Raw genomic sequence first — 19,454 nt, 5'->3', positions numbered from 1 at the left:
TTGGTGGATGCTACACATTGGTGGTGGTGGAGGGGAGTCCCCATTACCTGTAAAGTGCTTTGAGTGGAGTGTCCAGAAAAGCACTATATACGTGTAAGCAATTGTTATTTGGCAAGACAAATTAGGAAAAGTGGAGTTTGTGTGTTCACGCAAAGTTAAAACTTAAGTTTTAAGTTCTGAATGCTTTGCTACACACACGCGAGTCTTTTATATCACCTTTTATATTATATTACGCTTTTAAAAAAAAAAACAACGTTGAAATTTCAGTCTGCCATGGCCCATTGAAGCACGTGTACTGGGTTGTGCATAACTCTTCTGCAAGTGCAATGCTGGGGATGTTCTTTATAAACTGTAATTTGCCATTGTGGGTGTAATACAAACGTCAACGTCGCAGAAGGGAACGTTAGAAAAAGCACCGTACTTTGCGGGTTATATATACTGTATATGCTCTGCCTGCAGAGCGCGAAATCACGCTCGCCGTGCCATTATCTAAAATGGCTGCCGCTGGCTTCATGACACTTAATTTGAGGGCAGTGAGTGGAGTGAAGGTGGAAGCACCCGTCACGTGACTGGAGCTGGCGACTGAGAATTTCTGCCTCGTGGTCACTTCAACGAAATCGCAGCGGGGGGATGTTTTAATGTATGGTATTTTTTTTTTAGTGAAGTGAGGGGTAACGTTGCGACTTGCGCTTATGGAGTACGAAAGTGAATGCGCAAGACAAGTTTTGACAGGATAAAGGTCTTTATAGGTGAGGCTCTATGGCTGTGCACAATGCATGTCTCCTTTTAGCATTGTCAGTTTCCGTTTAACCGAACGCTCTTCCTGTTTTAACGAGTCGCCAGAATTACATCACGGTTAAATACAAGTTTTGGGGGGCATTAATGCATAAACATGCTGAGAATTAGTGCAGGGGCGTTTGGGGAGTTCGATGTGTACACTCAGCGCGAATTATAAGCTGTAGAGAAGAAGAGTACAATTAAACTAACGATGCGTTAGGATTTCACGCCGAGTGTTTCCAAACTACATGCAGTCCAAAATGCCCGATATCTGTGCCGCCGCGAACTGCAATCAGTGTACAGACCAGTCCAACATTGCTTTCTTCAGGTTTCCGAGAGACCCAGTGCGGTAAGTCAGAAGATATTTTAATATTCTACGATTAGCTGCATTGATCTTTAAAACATGTAAAGATATTTCAAATTAAAAGGGGCACTGTCACTCTGAATCTACGTTTCTTTCGCAGTTCCCTTATCTGAATAAATGTTGTCTTTTCAGCAGGATGAGTACATGCTTATTATAGTGGTGATTATAATGGTTAGCATAAACCGATATCCAGGGCGGCTTGTATTCATATATGAAATTTACTCGTCCTTGTACTGTATGAATAGTATGATACGACTTAAAAATGTAAATTACTCGATCGCAAAAACCGCGTTTTAGTGTTGGCAAACTAAATGATTATGGTAAAACATTTGACAGCAAATGCGTTCTAGCAGATTGTGTAGTTTAAACATTAAATGCGTAACTGACTTGATATGAACAAGACATTGTTATACATCATCATTCTTATTTTTTATACCTACACATCCCGGATTAAATTGATAAGTTCAGTATTCAAGAAACGTGAAGCATGTCGGCAGATGTTTGTATCAGTAATAATACACGACAATTCCTTGCTTTTGTACAGTGCAGGGGTGGGTCTCATGCTCGGTTCCTGGAGGGCCTAGTGTCTTCAGGGTTTGTTCCAACCTGCGTAGTCAGTTTAACCTAATTACTTTCGTGCGTAGACCTATATATTTAGGATACTTGTGCAGATGATAACACGTGACCCTCATTGAAAGCACAGTTACCTATAAAACACTTTGCAGCCAGGTTATTTATAAATATTTTACAATTATGTAGTTAACTACGTGTGAGAGCCAGAAGACGCTGGTCTCTACAGAAATGTAGTTCGGCGTCCCTGGTATTGTAAAAGGATCCCAAAGCACTTCATATATAGGAGGAAGCCCACTCCATGCTCCACTGAAGAGCACTGAGTGCCCCACAGCAGGGCAGATCAGGCAGAGAAGTGAGGGATTGAGGAAGGTTGGATCTGACCAGCCCAAAGTTCAGCTGAGCCAGCACCCTGGGGTAGTGCCCCTGCATTTATTTCAATAATCCAGTAGTCAGGAACTTGATGTAACATCTCGTCCGCAGGATAATAATAATAATAATTGCTTACACTTATATAGCACTTTTCTGGACACTCCCCTCAAAGCGCTTTACAGGTAATGGGGACTCCCTTCCACCACCAATGTGCAGCCCCACCTGAGACACCTCCTACAACACAGTGTCTTCTGTCGCCACACTGAAGCACCAGAGAAAATAGCGCCACCTAGCAGGCGCCAGCACCAGTTACAGCTGCAAACATCTTAGGTTTACCTGAGAGGACCATCGCAGTACTGACTAGGCCTAGCTTGGCCTAGTTCCTGAAATGGAACAAGTAACAGGTTTATTCCATGCAGAAAAGAGAAGAAAGAAAACACGATGTTCCAACTGTGGAGCCTTCTTCAGATGTGGCCTTCTTCTCACACCTGAAGAAGACTCCACGTCCGAAACGTCGTGTTTTCTTTCTTCTCTTTTCAGCAGGGAATAAACCCGTTACTTGTTCCTTTGCAGCCTATGCATGCTGACGCAGCTGCCCACCTGAACTAGTTTCTGAAATGTCACGCAGGCACCTTATAGGGCTGCAACACTGCTGTCAGTATGGCTCTTCTTTCTCGTGCTTGCATTACACTCTACTCTCTACTGACTTTTCCTAAAAGCGTAAGTTCACTTTGGGGCCTTGAACCTGCATAAATGTGGTATAATGTATCTTTTGTCCACAGTGGTTTCTGCAGTGTGGCTGCAATGACTCTTATTTTTAGTACGAGGAGGTGCTTGTGATTGTGGCTGTTATTAAGCGTTCAAAGTTTGCTGTTTTATTCGCCTGACGTGCAGTTGGGAATGTTCTGATATTCTGGGTCCCCCTGCTGTAGATGTAAGCAGTGGCTGGATAAATGCCGCCGGCCAGATCTGGAGCAGAAGACCCCCGAGCAGCTGCACAAACTCTACAAGCTCTGTGCCAGACACTTCGAACCCTCCCTGATATGCAAGAATGTGAGTGATCCTTTTCACCCCGACTCGTGAGCTCGGCGTCTCGCTTCTCTTTTTTCAGTCACCGTGGCCAGTGTGGGATTTAGTTCCTCAGGTGTACTGCAGTGTTGGGTTTCACTTTTGCGAACCGGTGGAGTCTGATGAAAGGCGTAGGTTCTTAATCTTTCACAAAACCCGGTCCCACCCCGGAGATCTCCGTGCCAGAATCCGACTGAGATGTCTTTACTTTATGTGCTGTTTTAAAAAGCCCAAGCAGTAATGCATTTGTCGTGCTCGGAGTGAAATACATTTTGATTTTGCATTGCAGATGAGACTGGTTCGTAAATCTTGATGATTCTAACGCGTTTACTAAGAAAAGTAAAAAGCCATAGTTAAGTCATCTTGCGATTCTGTTATAAGGGGAAGGATAAAAAGTGTTTTTTTTTAATTCGGTTAAAGTCTGTACTTATTTCTGTGTATATATATTTAGCTGTTGGGGGTCTGCACATTGTATCTCTACCTAATCCCACCTGGAGTGCCTGTTCAAATACACCCAAGTGGGTTTTTTTTTTGTGCAAGATTTTCATTTTTGCGTGTTGACTCCCAATTTTTTAGAGCACTCTGAGAACAGTTCTGCAACAGGATGCTGTTCCAACCATATTCGACTTCACAAGCCATCTGAACAACCCGAACAGCCGCAACAGGAAAAGAATACGGGAAATTGTGAGTCTGTTATTCATTTTGTCGGTGCCGGTGATCTAATTTGTAACGTGAATGCGTGGATTCCAACTCTTGGTTAAGAAATCCCATGGCGGAAAGCATATGATCATATTTAATTAACCTAAAGATGTTGCAGGTTTTATTTTGTATTTTGTAATTGCAATGTATGTTTTTTTTTCTTTTAACACCTTCAGGCTCTTATAGGCATCTATCTCCTTGGAATCCTGTAAGGTCAAAGTCAAAAAGATAGTTTGTTCATATTTTATCCCTGTTCTAAGGGGGCATACTTTTCTCCCCCAGTGTGGTTTAGCTCTCCAGAACCAAGCTTTTCTTTCAAGCAAAAGAGCTTTCCATTCATCTTCCATTAAGTGATATTTTGGGGAGGGGGGTGGTGGGGGAATATGAGCTGTTTATCTCATCTTTAATAGATTTTGCCATAAAAAATGAATTGATCTCTGACCAATTACATCCTAAGATCTTATCTTGTCAAGATCCGATCTCGTAGATTTTGAAAGACATTTTTCTTGACGTTTTTAGAATGAAGAAGAGTCGTCGGACTCGAAGAAAGCAAAAGGTCAGTAAATGGCGGGGGGTTTTCGCCACTTGGCTTGCAATTATTTTTGAGTTCCTAGTCGTGAGTAATGTATGGCATTTGAGGGATTTCGCTTTTTATCTTGAAACCCAGCCTGTGGGGAAATTCTACCAGTGACAGCGGGACCTTAGTAAGACATTCAGATTCTCCCCTTTTGATCTTTTACTGATACTGTAATAAGGCTTCCACCTGATTACTTGGTAACTTGAAAACATTTTTGTCACACAGGCCCTTAGTTGTGTTTTCACTTAAATCCAGAGGTGGATTCTGAACATTTTGAACACGGTTTGTTTTCATTCATGTATTTTACAGCGCTGGGGATAATAAAAAGTTCTTGCAATATCTCTGTAGATGGCGAGCCCTGCCCCGCGCTCGAGCCGAAGGATGTGCTCGGCGAGAGCAGCGCAGCGTGTGGGCTGGACAGGGACGCCTGCGAGGAAGAGGATCCCTCCATCTCCAAAACCAAGGAAACCCTCAAGCTGTACTTTAAGGAAACTCTGGCCTTCACCGGTTTCAGCATCAGGGCGAGCGCCGCCGCGGGCGAGCCCCCGGAGAGCCGCGCGGGCCTCGCCCGTCCGAGCTGCGCGTGCGCCGGGAAGATTGACCCGAGGGAGGTCCTGCAGGTGGGGGAGGACTGCATGCGGGACGAGATCCGCGGCAGCCTGCGGTCGGCGCGGTTCTTTTCGGTGCTCCTGGAGGACGTCGCGAGCATCGAAGGGAGGGACCAGATACCCGTGTTCGTCAGGTCCGTCACCGTCGCCGGCTTCCCCCAGAAGCATCTGATGGGGTTCCTGCCGTGCGACGGGGAAGCGGAAACGCTGGCCTACATGCTCCTCTCCGCCGTCAGAAACAAGTGGGGGCTGCGCATGGAACACTGCCGGGGGCTGACGTACCTGACCAGCGGCCGCATCAGCCAGAAGATGAAGGACGTCGCCAGCCGGATCCTGCAGGAGTACCCGCAGGTGGTGCTGACGCCCAGCGACCCCTACGCCTTCAACGTGTGGCTGATCCGCTGCATGCCCATCGCCTCCATCCAGAGGGTGGTGAACACCGTGGAAGAAGTGGCCGCGGTCCTGAGAAGTTCCGCGGCTCTTCAGGAAAAACTGGAAGAGGAGTTCGTCGCGGTGTATGGGCACATCAAGGGCGAGGTGGAGAGGATCCGAGAAGCCTACCAGACGCGTTGGGAGTACGGCGCCGACGCCTTCCAGACGATGCTGGACATTTTAGAGCCTTTCATTAGGTGTATGAGCGAGGTACGCGCCGACCCGGCTACTGCTGAGCGGGTGGGCAAGCTGAAGCCAGTGCTGACAGATTTCAACTTCATCATTGCGCTTGTCGTCTTGAAGAACACTCTTTGCTGCGTCAGTATCCTGAACCCCAGCCTTAAAGGAACGATCAGCATCAGCAGCACGCTGCAGTTCATCATCTCCAATGCCTTAAAACTACTCAGCAAGCAGCTGCAGGAAATTGCCATTTTCCACAGGAAGTGGTTCTCGGATGCCTGCAACAGGGCAAGGAAGCTGGGAGTGGAAGTGACGCTGCCGGAAAACCTGGACACCTCGGAAGAAGGAGCAGGCCGGAAGGTCCAAACCTCTCCGGAAGACTTCTATCGGGCAACGCTGAGCACTCAGGTCCTGCAGTACCTCATCCAGGAGGTGAAGCAGGTGTTTAGTTCGGAGATGGTCAGGATCCTCCGGTGGCTGACTTTAGTGCCTTCTTACATGGCGGACCACAATTTTAGCATCCGCAGAGACAAGGTGGCGGATGCCAACTTGAACAACCTGGCCAGGCCAGACTCTTTTTACGATGAGCTTGGCTGTTGGGAGGTGAAATGGAAACACGCCAGCAAGCGCAGGATTCTCCCCACCACCGTCTTCGGGACGTTGAAAATCCCCGACATCGGGTTCTATCCCAACGTGCAGAGCCTGCTGAAGGTCCTAGGTACCATTCCCTGTGTGAACGTGGAAGCGGACGTGTATGGGCAGTATGACATGGTGCTGGAACGATTCCATTCCTACCTGAAGGTGACGCCTCCTGACGAGAGGCTTTCCAACGTGGCGTTCGTCTTCGTGAATCAGGATGTGCACTTCAGCGTTGAAGACATGGTTGATGCCTACGTGGAAAAGCATCCTGACATTCTGCAGCTGTTGCGGAAGGTAAGCACTCACGTCTAGAGCTGTACAACTTGTAGTACAACTTGAGCGATTGACATCTATGAGTGCAGAAGTGGTGGTGATCTAGCGGTCTCCAAAGTTTCCCAGGCACTGAAAAACAATATAAGCAATGGATCAGGTTTACGTAAATGTAGGATGTATAAATTCACTTTCTCCCAAGCATTGGAACTGGATTTCATACACATGTTGCAGCAGAAGTTGAAAGAAGTTTAAAAGTGTGTGAAATGTTTTCCTAGGTATTGCTTCATTGTTATCCAATATATAATTTAACTCCATTCTTTTTGCACCTCAAAGGAAGAAGACCTGACAGAACCTCATCTTAAAGGTAACAAGTTCATTTTGCCTTCCATCCTAGAATTTTTTCTATAAATCGTATTCTTAGTTTGAGAACACATTCATGACCAACCTCATTCTCAGATTATGTTGTTCTGGGCTGGTTTGACCTTGCTTGCATCCATGTTTTCAATTATTTTGCAGTTCCTGAAGATGGTGAAGAATGTGTGCCGAAGGAGGAGGTAGAGGAGTCGCAGATAATGACTGGTGATGTGAAAGGAGGGAGCCCTCATCAGTCTGAAAGTCCTGAGAAAGATCAGGAGACCCTGAAGTCCACCCTGAAGGCTGTAGTGAAGATGGTTTGTGGCGGTCACATTGAGGACGCCCTTGGTGTGTGCAGAGGTTCGGAAAAGGGCGGAGGCTTAGATCATATGTGCACACCTGAAATGAAGGAAATGCTGGCCGTTTGCGAAGATGCAGTGAGAGCAGGGATCCTTGCAGAGATAGGAAATTCTTTCTTCTCCCTCTTCATAGACCGGGTGGTCACTCTTGGGCAGAAGGATTACCTCCCTCTCTTCCTGAGGTTTGTGGATAACTTTGATAACATGAGGCTGGAGCTGATGGGCTTTGTAGAAGCTGATCTGGATGCTGACTCCCTGTCTGAGCAGCTGTACTCCACCGTCACGGAGAAATGGCATCTCGACTTGAAGTACTGCCGTGGCCAGGCTTACCTTGGCTCTGGCAAAGTTGCTGGGAAGCTGAAAGCCTTTGCTGACAAAATTCGGGAAAAATATCCCCTTGCAATCTGCACTCACTGCTCTTGCTATTCCTTCAACGTTTGGTGGTCGAAATCCATTCCCGTTCCTGCTGTCTGTAGGGCAATGGACACCGTGGAGGAGGTTATTTTGTTTTTTAGCAGTTCACCAATGCTGGAAAAACAGCTGGACCACGTAATCGCACTTGGCCTCAGGGAAAGCTATGAAAAAGTGCAGGAATTACAGGGGATCTTCTGTGCCCAGTGGCTGGAAAAGCACGACACCTATGAAGTTCTGGTGCAGATGCTGGAGCCCCTTGTGGACTGTTTAGAAAAAATCAGAGCTAACAGGCAACAGAAATGGAGCGCTGCAGTGTCTGAACAAGCTGGCAAGCTGTTGGGGTCGATTAAAGATTTTGATTTCATCATCTCCATGGTTGCTCTGAAGAACGCCTCTTCCTTCACCAGAGAGCTCAGCGCCGGGCTCCAGAAGGACCATTTTACGGCTGCCACCCAGCTCTGCCAGATCAGCGGGATCTTGTCCACCTTGAACAGGGTGAAAACCACCATTAAGGTCTTCCATCAGAGCTGGTTTGATGAGGCCTGCGCGCTGGCGTTAACCCTAGCCATTCAAATCAAAGTGCCTGAAAGTTCCGGTGTGTCTAGGGATACCATGACAAAGCCGGTTGCTTATTATAAGGAAGCACTGAGCGCCCCTCTCGTGGATAACCTCATTCAAGCCATCAAGGACCACTTCTCCGATGAGCACAAGGAAGCCCTGAACTTCCTGTCGCTGGTCCCTTGCTCCATGACGGTGAGCTACATGTTCGAAATTCTCAAGGCTAAGGCTCCCCTTTACGTGAGCGACCTGCCGGACCCGGGGAACTTTTTCACGGAGCTCTGCTGCTGGAGGGTGAAGTGGAAGACGCGAGTGGCTTCCGTTAAGATCCCGGACACCATTTTCCACACGCTCCGCCTGCCCGACATGAAGTACTTCGGGAACGTCAACACCCTGCTGCGGATCATGTGCGTCCTGCCCAGCACCACGATGGAGTACTGCGGCGAAGCCCGGCATCACAAGCAGTTTCAGGAGTACCTGAGGACTGCTGTGGCTGAAGAGAGGTCATCTTGCTTGGCTGTCTTACAGGTTGGGTGCAACCTAACCAGAGATCTGGACAGGATGGTTGAGCGCTGCATGACAGTTGCTCCTAAAGCTGTAGAAGTGCTCTGTGTGGTAAGTCATGTTTACCTCATGTCGGTCATTTCAAACCATTTCATTGTTCAGATAGTAGCGCTATTGCTGTTGCTGCCATATTCAAGACTGATAAGTCAATACATTTGCACGTTTACAAATGTGGAGTAAGGGCCTTGCTTGTTCCATGCAAGTAATCTTTATAACGGTTTAAATGTGAAGCTTCTTATTAAACGTGGTTTACGTGATGAAGATTGGGAATTGCAAGCTTTAGTACATAAGGACTAATATAGACTTTGACTCAATGAATGTAATTGTTTTCTAGGATAAAGGTCTTAAACATCTGGTGACAAATACAGAGAATACGGAGATTGGCATGGAGGGTAAGTAATCTTTTGAGTTGAAAGTCACTAAGTTGATGCCAGTAATTCTTATTTAATAATTATTTTGTAGTTTATCTTATATTTGACTTACTGAGAAAAATGCCATTCTAATTCTGTGACCAAAGTCAATAGCAAATAATGAAGGAGTATCTGTAAGTTCTTATTATGGTGCAGACACCAAAAGATTGTATTCCCAAGTTATTCATAGAAAACCTGGCGAAAAGATCCCCAAAAAGAAACCTGGGTACTCTTTGGTCAGAGTTATTATATTCTTTTAAGAGTTCCTTCAATATTTGCTGGAAGAATTGCAGGTAGTATTTGAACAGTATCTTCCGCCTTGTGATAGTTACATAATTGACTTGCAGGTACTCTTTGCTTTTGATTGACTGATACCTTTGAAACTTCGTTAGGGGTGATATTCCCACAATCTGAAATGGAGGGATCATGTTTGTCCTTGCTATTTTGGTACCATCCTGATAAATCCTGTTTTGTTTGCGTTCATAGTTGAGCATCATGAGGAGAAGGTAGAAAAGCCCATTGAAGCCGGTCAAGATGAGCCGCTGAAGGTCCTGATGGAGAATGGACATCCTGGGGATGACAGACAGGGTCTGGAAGCCATCTTTAGGACTGCTGCTCAGCTGGCGAGACGAAATTGCCAGGTTTCAGACCTGCCCAGTGGAGAACAACAGGACCTGCTCCTAGATCTCAAGAACACTTGTCACTGGGCACCAACAGGAGAACAACATTCTCTTGACATAAGCATGGATGAGATTCTCACACTCTTAGTAAGGTCTATCAGACAAGAAGTTCTCTTTGAGATTCAGAAATCTCCGTTCTTTTCTCTCATTGTAGATAGAGTAGCTACGATTGCAGGGAAAAAATACCTGCCCACATTTGTGAAGTACTTATTCGACTGCTCACCGAAGGTTGAACTAATTGGTTTTTTGCCATATGATGACAAAAGTGATGGTGATGCGCTAGCAGAGAATTTCCATGCAACTCTCACTGAGGACTGGGGACTGCAGATGAAATACTGTCGTGGACAGGCGTACATGAGACTTGGTGCTGAGAGCCTGGGAATTAAGAAAGCATCCTTGAATTTCTTAGGAAGGTACCCTCTGGCCATCAATACACCCTGCTCCTCATCAGGTGTGGTCTTTTGGCTGGCAGGGTGTTTACCTTGTCCTTCTGTCAGCAGAGGGCTGGAAACAGTGGAGCAGCTGCTGTTGTTTTTTGACCAGTCACACGAGCTGCCCGAAGAAGTGGCGCAGGTTGCGGGCGAACTGCTGGACGGCCCGAAAGAACTCGTGGCCGAAGAGCCCAGAACAAGCTGCCTGAACTTGGTGAAGAGGGAAGATATTTTTGACATCCTGGTGGACCGGTTTGAAGGGCTCTTGAAGTGTTTGGACACGGTGAGCAGTAACACCAGCGGCTCCTGGAGCGACAGATTGGCGTTGCAGGCGTCCCTGTTGTCTGGAGTTATGAGAGACGCCGACTTTGTGGTAACTCTCGTACTTCTGAAAAGGGCCTTTTCCCTCTCGCGCAGTTTCTGCCATGTTTTCCAATGTGGAAATTCTGCCAGCATTGTTAGTGAAATGGACAAGGCAGTGGCGACCATTGATTTCTTGAAAAATGCACTGGAAAACATTGACGTGGTACATCCTGCTTGGTTTGAGGAGGCGTTGCACCTTGCTAATAAGGTGAATGGTGGGTGTGTCAGTTTCCCTCAGGACTCCTGTAGCTTTGAATCCCCTGAACGCTACTACAAGCAGACATTGAGCATTCCCATTTTGAGCTCTCTCATGGAAGAAATCCGACATGCGTTCTCCGACAGTCATTTGAAGACGCTGAAATACTTGGCTCTGGTCCCATCCTGTAATCCAGGTACCAGTGTCCCAGAATGCCTGGAGAAAATGCCTATTATCCATCAAATTGACCTCCCTGAGCCGGACACAGTCCAAGAGGATCTTAGTAATTGGGGGAGCTTTTGGAAAGAGAAGTCTGGGGTCTCACTGCCTGCTTCTGTTTATGATACTCTGCTCCATCCAGAGTCAGAATGCAATTCCAATGTGTTCACTTTGCTGAAGGTATTGGCTGTCTTGCCAAGCATAAGACCTCAGTCCTCCATCACAGAAGATGGCTTGACCTCTCTGAGGGCTTGCTTGAGGAGTGCTGTGAACAGGAGTAGCAAACCAGACCTGCTGATACTCCAAGTGCACCAGAGAGCAGTTGGAAATCTGGATGATGTAATTGACAAGTACATCGAAGCAGATCCAGAGAGGCGAGCTCTGCTAAGCAAGGTAAGCAACCAGAGGCGTCGCCTTATGTAAGGAGGTCATAGCTAATTCCCTTACCCAGCAATAATTGAAGGAAGTGCTCCATGTAGCGAAAATGTGCGTCAAATTACTACACATATCTCTCTTTACATTTTCTGGCCATTTTAAAGAGGTTTGAGTTCAGGTGTGTCGTAAAGAATGTTTTAGAATAAATTAGTACGTACCAAAATGCTGGCACATCCCACCTCTGTGTTGCAGTCTCTGAACTGGTGTATCCTCAGAGATATGGTCTAGAATTAATTTTATTCCAAGCTGATTAATAGCACATTTCCTAAGTGTTATCCAGTGGCATCTTTAGGTACCCTGCAGAGAAAAGTCACCAAATTCTCATGCTTCATTTCTGAAAGCATGAAATACATCAAATATATATCAATAAAGTTTTAAGTGCAGTAGATTAAAATAGTACAATTACAATTGGTAAAGTAAACTTGAATATACAGAAGTAGTCCAAGTAGGCAGCTGCATCACCATGCATAGGCTGCAAAGGAACAATTAAAGGTTTAAAGAGAAGAAAGGAAACGCAATGTTTTGGCTGTGGAGCCTTCTTCAGGTGTCGCACGAAGATACTCCACAGCCGAAACGTGTTTCTTTTCTCCTATTTTCATCATAGAATAAACCTTTATTTGTTCCCTTGTAAATGCAGTATTTATATTCTTTGGTATCTTATATAATAAATTGGAGTCAGTGATATATGTATAATGAGCGTTAATTATTATACCTCTAATACAATACTGATTTTTAAATGTGTATTCTGTATAGCGCTGTATCAAGTAATTGTAGTGTTTTATAGAATTCTTGTCAAAATTTCACATTCTTATCTGTGCTTTCACTATTTTATTTCTTAGGTCAAAGTAAACCTGGACCACTTGAAGAAAGCAAGCAGTAAGTTTAACCTGCCTTGGAGATAAACTAACCATTGTATGCAAGAATTATTGTTCTTGCTGTAATACTTTCTTCAAATCCAATGATGCAGAAGTCCACAGCTTTAAAATATTACATAATTCAAAACTAATTTTGCAAAAATGAAGTACTCAGAATTGTTCAAGTTCACAGTATATCAAAAAAAGCATCTCAATGAAAATATGAACTGGTCAGATCATAACTTCCCATGGATGATGGAGTAGAGGCATGAATTATCATGCCTCGAATAGAAAAAATCTAGAATTATAATTTTTTCAGGACAATAAATATATATTTTTTCCCTTAGTTAAGCAAAGTTCAAATTGGATAGATTGTTCCCTTAGAAAAATATCATTTTCAGATGGCATTTATTTAGAAAGCAGTGTATACAAATGTATTGACAGTCCATGTTACTCCCACAAATACACCCTGTGTCTAGACTTGCTTGAACTTGTTGACCGAAGTCTTTAGCAGCTGTTATTAAATTTACTAACTTATTAACTAAGACATGCTAGGATGCTTGAATTCAGGTGTGTAATAGAAGAACAATGTTTATTATTCTTTGGAAATTGATGAGTAATCTTAGTACATCTTTAGTATGGCTTCACGCCATACCATAGTAAAAACCTATATGTGCAGCTATAAAATGCAAGTTTCATACTGACAAAATAAATAACAATTACTATCTGAAATATAGCAGATCTTAATGTATTCCTTGCTTCTTTTGACTTAATTAAAGATGTTAGATACTCAAGCTTAACAGCTGAAGTGTAAAAAAAAATTAGCCCTTTTCATGCAAAGTTTCAAAATGTGCCGGCAGGGTTTAATTGGCAGATAACGCTTTTTCTTGTTTGAGTGGAACTTGATGAGCCTGTTCTCTTTTCTTTTGCGTCCGAAGCTTTGGAAGAGACAGACCTTGGATGCCCTCTAGAGGCTAAGGAGCTGGAGGCAGCCTTGAGGATCATGCTTAACCAGTATCCAGAACAGGGGCAGAACAGCAGCCTGGAGCCGGGGGAGCTTTTGAGTTTTTATTCCTCGTCCGAGAGGGAAGAAATCCTTACGGATCTGTGGGATTCGCAGTTCTTTGCTGTGGTTACCGAGAAGGTGACTGATGTGGAAGGTCAGCCCTACATTCCTTTGAGCGTTCGGTACTTGGATAAAACGGACAACCAGTGCGAAGAGACCCTGGCTCTGATCCCTTGCTATAGTGACCCCAACGTTCTTGCTGATGCCATCGAGTCTGCTCTTTCTGAGAAATGGGGCCTCAACATGGAGTACTGCAGAGGGCAAGCCTACTCAGCCATTGGGTATGCAGGGTCCCAGATAAAGTCTGCCACTGCCATTCTTTCTCAGAAGTACCCTCTGGCCATCCGAACCTCCAGCTCCTCCGTCACGCTGAATATGTGGCTGGCTCGGTCTTCTTCTGTCCTCAACATCTCTCGCCATGTAGCCACTGCAGAGAAGATGTTCGCTTGGTTCAGAGACGCCACAGAGCTGCAGGGAATGCTGGGAGACAGCATTGCTTTGGAGTACCCGCTCAATGAAGGGAAGCAACAGGAGCTGAAGGAGAAACTCGCCGGCGAGTGGCACAGGCATCACGACAGCTTCCAACTCCTGGTGGACGGTGTGCAGCCGCTCATCAGCTGTTTAAGTGAGCTAATAAAGAGTCCTAACCTACATGTAAGAAGGCAGGCTCAGGTCTTTTATAGCATTGTTAGAGATTTCGACTTTGTCTTCACGATCGTAGTCCTCAAAAACATCACCTCTTTAACTAGGAGCCTTAGCCAGAACTTTCAAGGCATGCCCGTGGACGTGTTGTCAGCAGTAAGGCTCTTGCCCGCAGTCAAGGAATCCCTGAACGAAATCCAGAAGAATATCGATTTTTACCACCAGACCTGGTACAGTGAGGCTTTAGCCCTGGCTCTGCAGTTAGAGGTAAAATTGCTCCACCCTGTTCTGCAAGAAACTCTAAACGGGTACTACAAAAACGCACTGACGGCCAAGGCTGTAGATCACTGCGTTGCAGAAATCGCGGAGCTCTTCTCGGACAAGACCCTCAGTGCTCTGAAGTGTCTGACTCTTGTGCCTTACGTCATGTCGGAAAACGGTTTTGTTGGCGGGGAGGAAGATGTCGCCAGCATTTACAGAGATGATCTCCCGGACGCCTGCTCCCTGGCCGCTGAACTGCAGACCTGGGAGAGGAAATGGAAGTCTGCTGCTGTGGAGTGCCTGCCGGCCACTGCGTTGGACACGCTGAAGGTGTCCGACATACGGCTCTTCTGCAATGTGGAAACCCTCCTCAGGGTCTTGGTCGTCTTGCCTGTCACAAGAACAGAGAGCACATTAAGACGAGGGAAAAAGAGCCTTCAGGAATTCATGCTCCAGAGGGAAAGACATCGTTCACAACTGTATCCTCTTTGAGGCTTTCTTCCTGACCGTGCATCTCCTCTGAGCATGCAGAAATAACTTAGTGTGTCACCGCCACATCATGGACATAAAACCAGGCTTTATCTAAGCCTGAGCTAGCTTTTTTTCTACCCTTGAAACTAATTTTTTAAAATAAAATACCTCTAACTGTATAGCCTTTGGTGTAATATATTTGTTTGAATTTCATTATCTAGTGTTTTCATTTAATTTCTGAAATGAGAATGGACTACCTAAGTCCTTTGAGTATCAGTGTGACCAATCAATTGCCAAAAACAGCCTGTTAGGGGCTTCCAAATGATTCTGCGTGCCTTACTGGTCTCAGACATAAACTCACAAGGATTTAGATCTTACCGTTTGTGTTTTGTTTTGCATTCCATTCATATTTAAAAAAAACCAAACTTGGTGAAGTTTAGGCTTGTGGAGAAATCCCAGGTTTCCTGTTTCAGCCAGAGAGGCACCTGCGTCATGTGGTTCTGGAGAGTAATCAGAATTGTTTGTGTTCATAGCTGTCGATGAAAAGGACACTAGTGCTTTCTGTAACAGCCGAAACACAGCTAGGATGCCAGTCAAATTTCTCTCCGGTCTGTTGTACAAGAATTTCTGTTTCTAAAGGCGCACCATGTAAAACCTTGTGGGGCTTTGTTGTTACCTATGACATTTTAGTTTTATCCTTTAGGAGGTAAGATTGAATGTGTGAACTTTTGTTGTGTAAATATTCCCCCAGGAAACAACTCATTTCAGTTATATTTGTCAAATAAACAAGGAAAGAAGAACGTTTGAATTTTGTGTTTCCTTAGGCAGGAAAGTTGGGAAGTTCTGCTCTGTTCCGGGGTCATGGTTTTGCCAAAGTAACCACAAGAGGGAGCAGTTACCTTTTACTTTCTACAGTGAAGTGACTGACCAGTAATAAAATGGTATTATCTTTTAGGAAGCATGCTCAGGAAATAGCTTTGGCTTATTTAACGTGCATGGAAAAGCTGTTTTCCATGCACTTTATGTTTTTCCAAAAGGATTTTTTCTTTGCCTGTTTTCATACACAATTAACATGGGTACCCGACACTCTTGATAGTTTTTTAAAACGTTGTTTTTTAGCATCTTGTTTCTGTATCAAAAATAATGTACCTAACAGTATTTTCCTCATGTTTTTGCTGATGCCTTTGGAAGATGACTGTGGTTTCTTTAGGAATAAAACCGTTACTATCGCACACAGAACAATGTGAATGTTTGCCCTCTGGGAACAGTGGTAACATTGAAGGTGTTGAAAGAGAAGAACAGACCATTCAAATTGTCACTGAGTTTTATAGGCCTTTCAAGGGAGTTCTCTTGATATATGATACAACAGCCTATGACATGACCTCTTTATCAGCCAGAAATGGAATGATCTAGACTTCAATCAGCTTTCTGAGAAAACCTGACATTGACATATTTTCCATGAAGAAGTGATTAAGATCCATTTTAGAGCTCCGAATGGTGAAATTCCACTCATCCACTTTAAGTGTCAGTCATGAGAAAGGGCACTGCAAAGTGATGTACATGATATTAAGGGAGGCAGATCATTCTGTAAGATGACCGAATGTGGTACCTGTGTAGATCCTGCATTATGGGATGCTGATACCTAAGTGCTATTTCACAAATTCCACATGGTAAATGGTTTTATCCCCTTATAAAGCTGCATCATCAAGTGTAGTTGGTGGAGTTGTCTTGTGCCTGTCCCTCAAAAAGTCACTGTCACATGTTTCCATTTAATCCAAGTTTTTATGCAACCTGATCTTTCTTAGAAGCTTGGCAACTTTTACAGTACATACAGTCCAATGCACATTTCCCGTCGTCTACCAGGGCAGATAACAACAGTGTTCATTTACATTGAGTTTTGGATAGACATCCGACAAAGGGAGACTGATGATTATTTGACCCACCAGATTAGTGTATTGATCTTCCCAGCACTACACTGTTCACACGGGTAAAGATGTGTAACCTTTTTCGGAGTAAAATGGACTGCTGCATAACCAGGAATATGAGGAACTCCAGTTTTTAAAAAACTGGCCCGGATACACAAGCAGCTTGTTCTTGGGAAAAGTGTAATCATGATCCGACGGATTTTGGCCTGTTATTGAAACTCCGGATGTTTGGACACAAGATCTCACACAATCCATTTAAGCCTTATTAGTCGGATATTGTGACACCCGGTTTTTAGCTGTTGTAGTGTTTTGGCAACATGGAGAAGAGAGGTTCCTTTTGTCTTCCAGATGGGTAGACACCTCAATGATTGATACATATGGGATAACGCCGACTCTTTAGCATCGAGCACACCATCTGCGTCTGCATACTGTATGGCTCTGAGCTGCAGGAAAATAATTTCCTTGAGCTTGTTATAAAGTGTATCACGCGTACCCATAGAAGGGTTGCTCTTGTGCTGCTACACTACGGAATAGTGGCAGTTGTGTAAAAATAATGCCAATTATGAAGAAGTACTGAGTAGGTTCGTTTTTTCAATGCTATTTTACCTCAGGTGCAAAATGACCTGCACGCTGTAATCTATATTATAAGGAGACTTTTTTTTAAATTGACTTGCATGGCCTTTTCTGTACTGTGCGACTTAGTTGTGATTGCTTTTCTTTGTGTGGATGATCCATTTGTTCAAAACAGATTGATAATAACAATAAAACCCAGAGAAGAGCACCTAAGCACTAGGGGGGTAGTTTGAGGCATAAGAAAGGGCACCGTGCTGTTCCGATTTGTGAGAATTCTGGTTCACCGGTGTGAGCCCCAAGAGTATCACATTCTCCACTTTAACTTGGAAGATGGATTTTCTTCGTCACTCCTGCTGACAATTCCAGTGCCAGCCTTGGAAACCCCCCCATGCCAAAGACAAGCTGGACTCCCCACACCCCCTCCTTCAGCAAAGTTTTTTTTTTTTGCTTTTCTCCTGCAATATTAGCGAGTCGTTTTGTCCGTGTTTGTTTTCCGGAGCGGTGTGTGCGTTTTTGAAAGAGGTCATTCGGGTTTGCCCTTTCTCAGAGTGCCTTGGTCTCCCCCGTGTCCGATGATAGCTGGCGGGGGGGCTCCTGTCGGTGCAGATTCCATTTCTCCTTCTCTTTCAGGCACTGATTGGACGTTTATTAGAGGCAATCACTCAGTGGTTTTGTGTGACCTGGATCGGTTCTCGGACGTCCGCATTTTAAATGACGACCTTTTACCTTTGAAGGGCCCTGCGTGCAGTCCCCGACAGTGGGGAGGGGTGAGGAGGTCAGGGAAAGTGGTGAAAGTGTCTCGTCGGAGAACTGTTGCCAGAGACGCAGTAAATTTGGGAAGAATCATAAAATAAGTGAAAGTCCGTTTTTCATTAGAATTCCAGTGTACATACCTGTGGTCTGCTTGATTTATGGCGCATTATAATAGAGTTTATAAGGACAGAAAAAAAGGTCATCTGTGCGAAACATCTGAGAATTAATGTACTTTGACTGTTTCATTAAAGCGATTTATTTTCTTAGCATGCAATTTAAGCATTTTTTTTTAATAACGGAAAGTTCCAAATGGCTTGATTAAAGGATTCATAGGGAATAACTCATCGCAGTGTGTAATAGCAATATTACTGCTAAATTCAATGCTGTCAGATGTATTCTGTTTAAAAACAGCTGCAAATGTCAATATGTTCCACTGTTGCGGGTGTAGGTATCACGCATTTAGTAATATTAATTCCTTGTTACACTTATAGAGCGCTTTTCTGGACACTCCACTCAATTTTAATCTGACGAGGAAATTCAACGAATCGCGAGGGTTGGACTCGAACGGTCCTGCATAGGTCCGGTAACTAATGCATCCTCCCATGATTTGATCTACGTTATGTCACAGATTTCACTGGCCCATATATTTTAAGTATCTTCCCATATCCAACATGTGTCTCTCAGTTGGAGTCCCCGTGTCTCCAGACGGGAACCGCCTGATGAGTCTGCCGGTGCCTGCAGTAGTGCTCTTTGTGAAGAGGCGGCACCTTCGCGTGATTTTCATGACACTCAGACTTACAATTTTCTTTTCAAATGCCTCTCAAACGAAATCTGGCAGAAAATGCTATTCCTATTTGGTTTCCTTTTACAATCCTAAGTGGCTTTTTCAGTAGCTTTTCATTGCTTTGAAATCGGGTCCAATTAATCAGTTGAAAATGCAAGAAAACGGAAAGGAATCCCTTTTTTTCCCACTGTGAATAAGATTGAATGTTTTTTTTTTTGCTGCGCTTGAGATTTGTCCTGTTTTTTGACTGGAATGGGGTATGATTGACAGTTTATAGACAGTTTCATCCATCCCCCACCTCCCAACTCCGCTCTTCTCCGTTTCTCTCCTCCACAGACTAGACACGTCTTGCTTGTAAAACCTCTTTGCTTTGTGGTCCGTCCAGTAAACCAGTTAATCCTGTGTATATGCCGCGGTGACACAATGTTATGGCGAGTAAATGCGGGGCCGACTGGCTGCTTTGATTTCTTCGGATGCGGCTGCGTGTCCGATTGGAACTTCTTCCACCAGCAGGAAGAGCGCATAAACAAAACTGGGAGATGCATTTCGGCAGGGGGTTCCTGTACGAGAGATGGCGGTGAAT

The 19,454-nt window shown here is 44.6% G+C and overlaps 1 protein-coding gene across 1 annotated transcript; it reads left to right on the top strand.

Moving 5' to 3' along the window:
* Positions 1-556: 556 nt before the first annotated feature.
* Positions 557-15,636, top strand: LOC148658021 (uncharacterized). The gene is made up of 11 exons (XM_088638880.1): positions 557-1,126; positions 3,016-3,136; positions 3,728-3,835; positions 4,370-4,406; positions 4,776-6,580; positions 6,893-6,923; positions 7,076-8,859; positions 9,143-9,200; positions 9,705-11,500; positions 12,382-12,418; positions 13,335-15,636. Exons 1-11 carry the CDS (start codon positions 1,026-1,028, stop codon positions 14,855-14,857), a joined length of 7,401 nt encoding a protein of 2,466 aa, XP_088495006.1. The 5' UTR covers positions 557-1,025; the 3' UTR covers positions 14,858-15,636.
* The last annotated feature ends 3,818 nt before the right edge of the window (positions 15,637-19,454 follow it).

The sequence above is a fragment of the Lepisosteus platostomus genome, chromosome 7 (assembly GCF_059453375.1).
Source record: "Lepisosteus platostomus isolate fLepPlt1 chromosome 7, fLepPlt1.hap1, whole genome shotgun sequence".
In the NCBI taxonomy this organism is placed as follows: domain Eukaryota; kingdom Metazoa; phylum Chordata; class Actinopteri; order Semionotiformes; family Lepisosteidae; genus Lepisosteus; species Lepisosteus platostomus.
The sequence above is the reverse complement of the archived record's forward strand: the minus strand, read 5'-3'. Positions and strand labels throughout refer to the sequence as shown.

Coding starts and splice junctions, on each gene's coding strand:
- LOC148658021 (XM_088638880.1), top strand. CDS start 1,026: ATGCAGTCCAAAATGCCCGATATCTGTGCCGCCGCGAACTGCAATCAG. Junction 1,127..3,015: donor TTTCCGAGAGACCCAGTGCG/GTAAGTCAGAAG, acceptor CCCCTGCTGTAG/ATGTAAGCAGTGGCTGGATA. Junction 3,137..3,727: donor CCTCCCTGATATGCAAGAAT/GTGAGTGATCCT, acceptor CCAATTTTTTAG/AGCACTCTGAGAACAGTTCT.